Raw genomic sequence first — 7,019 nt, forward strand, 5'->3', positions numbered from 1 at the left:
CAAATTTTTTGTGCTTTTTTTTAACTTTTTTTTTTTTAGAATTTTTTAAAATTTTAGTTAAGATCAACGGTTTGTTCATTAGTTATTGAGGTTTAAATCTATTGTAGGAATTATTAGGATTTTGTTTAGGGTTTGGTTAGGATTTGGTTTGGGGTTTAGGATTTGGATTAGGATTTGATTTAGGGTTTAGGGTTTGGTTTAGATTTTAGGGTTTGAATTAGAGTTTGGTTTAGGATTTAGGATTTGATTAGGGTTTGATTTAGGATTTAGAGTTTGGATTAGGATTTGGTTTAGGATTTAGGGTTTAAGATTTTGATTAGGATTTGATTAGGAATTAAGATTTGATTAGGATTTGGCTTAGGATTTAGGGTTTGTCTAGGGTTTGATTAAGGTTAGATTAAGATTAGGATTTAGTTAGAATTTAAGATTTTATTAGATTTTTGTTAGGGTTTGACTAAGTTATCTTTAATATTCTTTTATATTTCTTTAGGATTCCCTTGTGTTTCTTTTATAACTTCAATAAAATTTAATTGAGCTTGCTTAATGTTTGATTATGATTTTTAACATTTAATTGTAAATTTTTTATAATCCTATTGGATTATTAGGACATTTTGTTGTAATTTTCTTTTACCTTTCGCAGCCAGGTGCTCGGTGCATTCTCAAGCAAGACTTCACGTAATACGACAACGTAAGTTGAGCATTAATTTTTTTACCTCATATTATAATCCGTAGAAAAATTGGCTAATAAGTGCAGCATCATCCTATTTGATATCAGTTGCAAGTTGTCAAAATTGTGAAGCATACAACGTTACTGATCGATTGTCTTGTCGTAAAATACAAATCTTATTAGTTGCAACACGAATTGCATCATGTTTTCCATACATGGATCGAAATTTTGCCAAAAAAGCCTCTATATTTTCTTATATTGGATCTCGTCGTTCAAGAAAAGATGAAAACCATGATAATGCTAAATCTGAAAGAAGCGTATCAATAAATCTAACTTGCGATTCTGGACTTGGATAGCTTTGGGGTTCAAGTTCAATCACAAGTTGTACTTGATTGATAAATCCTCTAAACTTTGATCTGGTGCCATCAAACTTCTCGGGTAGGGCAATTCTTGGTTCTCTAATATTGGAAGGGCATTCCACCATAGGATGAGGGACATGATTTGGTGCAGATGTTGAAGCAACTCCAATCATTTCTATATCTTCACTTCCTTCGAATCTTGTTCCTCCTTGTGGTGGTAAATTGAGTTGATGCATTGCAAGCATTAACTCCCTCAATTGCTCTTGCATTTGTGCCTTTGCACTCTTCATTTCAACAAGTTCTCCCATGATAATACTTAGAAAAGAAAAGATGTCTAATATCACTCAAGACAAATAGAAGAGAGGGCTTGAGAACAAAGAAAATACTAAGGACAATATCAGTTTAGAAGAAGGTAATCTGCAACTTCTAATATGCTTATGTCTTATCAAGAAAAAAGAGTAATCCACTCTTAATGAAGATTAGACAAAGCTTTGATATTGTAAGTGTACTCTTGTCAATCTGTCAAGGACAAAAACATGATAAAAAAAAATCAACAAGTGAGACTTCTCTCAAAGAAAGATGACAAAATAGAAATAACTTGATATGTATATTAAGAAAGAATACATACACAATACATACATTCAATGTCAAATTGATTAGTCCAATATATTCCATAAACAAGTTGAGAATATAAACCTCCATGAAATAGGGTAGATAACAAGAATATAAGCTTATGCAAGACTGAAGTGTCTAAATTTACGTTGTGAAAGAAACATGATAGTTTGATTGTTGTGGTAAACATTAAAAATTAAAAGAAAGAAACAAAGAGATACCAAAGTTTCTAGGGGCTGAAGATCTAATGTAATGTAAAGGATGAGAACAAATCTGGTAGCCTGCATCCCAAGGTGGTGAATAAGGAGCCATCTGCAGTGAGCCATCTGCAGTGCACTAGAGTAGAGTGGGGGACAGATTTCGTTGAACTGCCCTGAACTGCCCTGGTCCTGAGAGCTCACGAGATGTCCTGCCAAAGCAGATGGCTCCCATCGAACACACTTCTTGCACTGCAAGAGTTTTGACTTGGGTCAACTATTAACCACCTACATCACCTCACAGTCCAGATCTATACCACCACAACCCACATTTCGAAATCATCCACCGGTGTCCATGCGTACGGGTTGAAACTCGAGAATGTTGGAAGTAACATAATTAATGTCTATACAATAAAACTCGGCTGAAAACCTGACATCAAGCCTTGCGACTTCGGATGCCGATCAAAGAACTTGTACATATGTAAATTACAAAAAACTCTTCCCTCCACGCTCTTACGGATCGAGGAACACAATCATTTTCCCGATTCAATCAAATCGACTACAGCTGGGTGCACCCTTTGTAGCTTACTGTCTCATGGGAGTAACCTTTTCCTACGCTAAATTAACAAGACGAGAATTTACCGATAAATCTGTGCTGACCCTGCCACAAACTCAAGAAACTTGGTGTGCAAGCTCTGTATCCAGAGACTAGATTACACCGAGCTTTGGTCGAACTCAATGGGCGCATAGTACCTGATTATTAGAATCAATTTTCCAAATCTATCTAACCGAAAATAGCTGCTAATGATATCAGACAGGCGAGTAGCAGTGGTAGAATGTCGGCCAACACCGCAGTCGCAACATTAGAGTTCGCTGTGACTGTGCTATTCGGCGAAGCCGGACGTGGAACAGCAGGGAGAGGAGCCGTCGGTGGCAAGGCAGCAGGAACAGAACCAGGTGTGGAATTACTTAGAGTGAGGTCAGTGGAGCCTGCACCGCACAGCATTTATCAGGAGTGCAAAGCAGGGGCGTTACGTGCGATCCGCGCGTGCTAACTAAAATTTTAAAGTCCATAAAAACCTAATAAAAAATAACAGGTGGTGGGATCCTTACAGTCCGAGGGGGTCCAACCGATGGTCATTTTTGCGCGATTGTAGGTGATGCTGTAGTTTGTCATAAAATTCTCTGCATAATGGAAAACACGCAATCAATATGCTTCGCCTATTCTTGTGGGACTCGCAAAGCTTTAAAAAAACACGTGGATGAGGTACGGCATGCCATTGCATTTACATGCGTCCCTCTGCACTGCCGCTGGAGTGGAGACAACTTTGAAACGAAGTTGATGAATGTCTAACTAACAACAAACGCCAAGAAAGAACCGTGTCGACTGAGAGAACATTGAACTTACGACCGATGATCGAGAGGCCAGCACCGCTGTCCATTACTGTTACGCAAACCGCAATCATCGCATTGTTCTGAATACAGATCGCGAACAGTGAAGGTCAAAAATAAAGTAACGACAAAACTCATAACAACAGCAGAACATTGGCAGGTTCGGTTCGAAATATCACGTGATTATGTTCTTTACGAAAAGTCGGACGGCCGGAGATCTATTCATGCGACAACCTCCAAATTCAGATGGAACGAAAGGCACTACAATGAAACGCGAAACTCACATCGTCGACGATGCTCTTCAGACCACTGACGACATCCAAAGAGTTCCCGCCTGACAAAGCTAAGCTGACCACTGGAACTTGAAAGTTCGTGTTGCTGCATTTCCAAAGAAAGACACACCCCACATGATTAAAACAACATCGTGCGCATCTGACTGTTGAGATGACGAAATGATCCATTTTTGTGTTATCAAGCATGTACAACAGCCGATCCAACGGCTTTACCACGTGACAAACAACATCGTACACGTAAGTTCCTTAAAGTTACCGCACCTCAAATCCTTACATTTAGAATAATCCAGGCTCGATTCATTGAAATCCTCTAGCAGCTAGATATCTTTAGGAACTCACACGCCATCCCTAGCAAGGACCGACATGTGTTGAGAAGTCGTGGATACAAACCTCGTCTGGTAGCAGAGATCCCATTTGCTGAATCTGGGATCATTCCACTTGGGTAACGACATCTGAGCATCATACTGCAAACCAAAAGCACAACAAACTCACAGACGTCATTCTACAGTGCTTGTGAGCACGTTCCGTACGCAAGGAGTTCACGCTGGCTGAACATGGTCCAGCCTTCAGTTCCCAAATCGTGTGGACGTTGAGGCACAACCAGAAGACAAGCAGTTACAGGAACTCACAGCCTGTACGAATTGGGGGTAGACGGTCTTGGAAAGGTAAGTGAACGAGGTTCCCGTATCAAAGAGAGCATGCGAAGCCATAAGCAAGTTTGTATTCCCCACGGTGATCGAATCAATCTCCACAATATACGTATCACTGCACGATATAAATCACGAGCAGGCCAGCCAATATTCATGGCCAGTTCCAATGAGGGGTTACCAGCAAGTCAACACCATGTCTCATCCGTGGCAATAAAAAAAACATTTTCAAAATCCAAGTTGCTAAAACTTTGAGGCTAAGCTCCGCAAAGATACGGCATTATCCGCACACCACATCTGCTGCGGCCCCATTTCATTGGACAGGAGTTACAGCCAAGAAACTTACAGCATCGAAACCGACTTGGGAATAATTGGAGTGGTTCGTTGTGCAGCAGGCCCTTCATCCCCAAAGGTGAGAGTCCCTGATCCCCCAGGACTTATGCACAAGCTAAACGAATCCGCCAGCTGCCCTGTGCTTGCTAACTTGTTGGGCACGGATATGTCAGTCGTCCCGAGACCCATCAGTCCATTGGGCGCAGCGCCCTTCAAAAGTGAACCCGTTTGAACCTTGCCACATCTGCAACGATGATTGACCTCCCTTAAATTCTTGTCATCAAGCCCGCATGTCGACCTCAAGTAGGCGAAACTCAGATAAACACTCGCATTCACTTTCGAACTACTTACCCCAAGTAGACAGGCAACTTCACTGGATTGCCTCCTGATTCCCGCATGAAATACATGTAGTCTTCGTAAAGTGCTCCGGAAGTCGAGGTGTTGGCAGACACATAATTGATTTCATATGGGCATTGATCTGTTGGCGCCATGCACGTACTAGACATCTCGCAGAGAGGATCACTACACAGAACTGGCTTCGCAGTCGACGATAGTGACGGCGTGTAAGGATTCAATTGACTCTGCCAAAAGTGTTCAGGATCAACATTATTTAGATCCTTGTCAATCCAATTTGCGAAAGATTGCAATTGTGTAGGAATCCTCTCGCCAGAATGGCCTCCAATGAGTGGACAGGGAAAGGGAGTCCAATTAGAGAACTTACGGTGCGGGGGTCTTTGCTTTCAGCCGATAGAGGAGCGCAGGACTCACACTCACAGGGGATCCATAGCAGGTCACTTCCTGTGTCCAGAACCACCAAAAACTGCACGTTTGGAGTCCCAATGTCTATGTAACTATAGTGTAATCTGCATGTGATGGCGTAAAAACATAACCACGTCAACACGGCTGACATTACGCAAACGACAAGACTTCCGCATGTGACGAACACGGCAACAAATCTTGGGCATACTTAGCATACTCCACGAGATGATGCAACAAGGGATGCATTTCATGCCACGCCGCAACTCTGTGGCTTACAATTTCGAAGAGACACATGCGCACAGAGACTTGTCAAACAAGTTCTCAGCAAACACAAGGTGGGCCAAGCATCCCAATTTTCCCGCGAAGGAAGCAAAGCACCATCGCAGCTAAAAGAATAATTAAGGGGTTGAGATCGAAGAACCCATCAAAAAAAATGCAACCCATTTCATTTAGCTGTAAACTAACCCACCGTGCAGCTACGTCCCGCAATGCCGAATTGTTCTAGAAAACGAAACCGACAACCATTCTGCAGAGAATCGATGTTTCCGACAGCGGCGTGAAGACTTGACGAACAAAGAAAGAGAGATCCGGTCTAGATATCAAGCCATTTCGTCCGGCTCTCGTGCCCTAGTGCGAAGACGGTGCCAAAAGGCAGCACGCTTTCTAGCAGTTTAAAAGCGTTGAAGAAACTCACCCTCCTCCGAACAGCTGCTCTGTGGCATTTCCCTGGATGAGAACGTACTGGTCCATCGAGGATGCAGCTAGAATCCGTCGCGCCGTGCGGGTGTGCCTGGCAACATCGTGATCGCGCAGCATGGTCTGGAACTCGATAGTGCCCTCCGTGGGCCAATCCTGGGCGTAATCCATGCCGTTCCGGCTGCGCATCGCTTCAATAGCCTGCTTGGAAAACTTGTGAAACAGGTCCATCCGCAGAGCATTCGCGAAGGTTGTGGCGAGCATCCACAAGACGCAACAATGGACCATCACCAAGACCCCGCGGGAGCGGACGGTGGTGGCCATGCTTGAGGGCCTGGAACGATAAGCAGACAGAATGCAAGAGGACGGAGGGCACACGATGGCACCACCGAAGGGAGGGGGTGGAGGAGGCCTCCAAAGGCAGATGAGGAGGAATTACTTCCCGAAAGAGTGCACAAACAAAGAGAGAGGTGGAAGGGAGAGGAAAGGAGGCTACACATGAGGCGGCTGAGTTGACGCCGCATACATCGTCAGCGCGCAGTAGCCCGAAATTACGTGCAAGGCTTGCGGCCCCATTGGACCTCCCCCTGCTACGATGAAAATTTGGTATTTTTTTTTCTCTTTATAATTATTTGCGTAAATGTTTTTACTTCATCCTCAATAAATATTTTAAAAGTTACTTTTTCACTAATTAAGATATTTATAGTTTTTCAATTTATTATATTTAATTATATATATCTAATAGAAAAAAGTTAGTGCTATTTTTATTCTTTATTATAATTTTAATATTAAAAATTAAAACTATTTTCTGTTAGATATAGATATTGGCTTTTTTTTTTTTTTTTAACTCTCTGAATTTATTCACATTAAATTAAACTTGTCCTTCAATGTCAACTTAAATATTCAACTTAGATGTTTTCTTTTTTTAATTTTAAAAATAAAATTCAATTAAGTATATCTTAAATCAATTAGAATTTTTTGAACATAAATAATTAAATTAATCTTTAATTAATTGATGCAATAATAATTATATTTATATTTTTTTAATTAGTTGATTTATCTAT

The 7,019-nt window shown here is 41.5% G+C and overlaps 1 protein-coding gene across 1 annotated transcript; it reads right to left on the minus strand.

The window, feature by feature from the left end:
* Positions 1–2,215: 2,215 nt before the first annotated feature.
* On the minus strand, positions 2,216–6,451 carry LOC112277972 (aspartic proteinase-like protein 1). The gene is made up of 10 exons (XM_024510905.3): positions 5,954–6,451; positions 5,222–5,363; positions 4,852–5,081; positions 4,514–4,744; positions 4,150–4,285; positions 3,911–3,984; positions 3,512–3,605; positions 3,244–3,310; positions 2,949–3,020; positions 2,216–2,825 (listed from the first exon to the last, which is right to left on the minus strand). The coding sequence occupies exons 1-10, from the start codon at positions 6,277–6,279 to the stop codon at positions 2,620–2,622; spliced, it is 1,578 nt and encodes a 525-aa protein (XP_024366673.1). The 5' UTR covers positions 6,280–6,451; the 3' UTR covers positions 2,216–2,619.
* Between the last annotated feature and the right edge of the window lie 568 nt (positions 6,452–7,019).

The sequence above is a fragment of the Physcomitrium patens genome, chromosome 26, assembly GCF_059467195.1.
Source record: "Physcomitrium patens ecotype Gransden chromosome 26, ASM5946719v1, whole genome shotgun sequence".
Lineage (NCBI taxonomy): Eukaryota > Viridiplantae > Streptophyta > Bryopsida > Funariales > Funariaceae > Physcomitrium > Physcomitrium patens.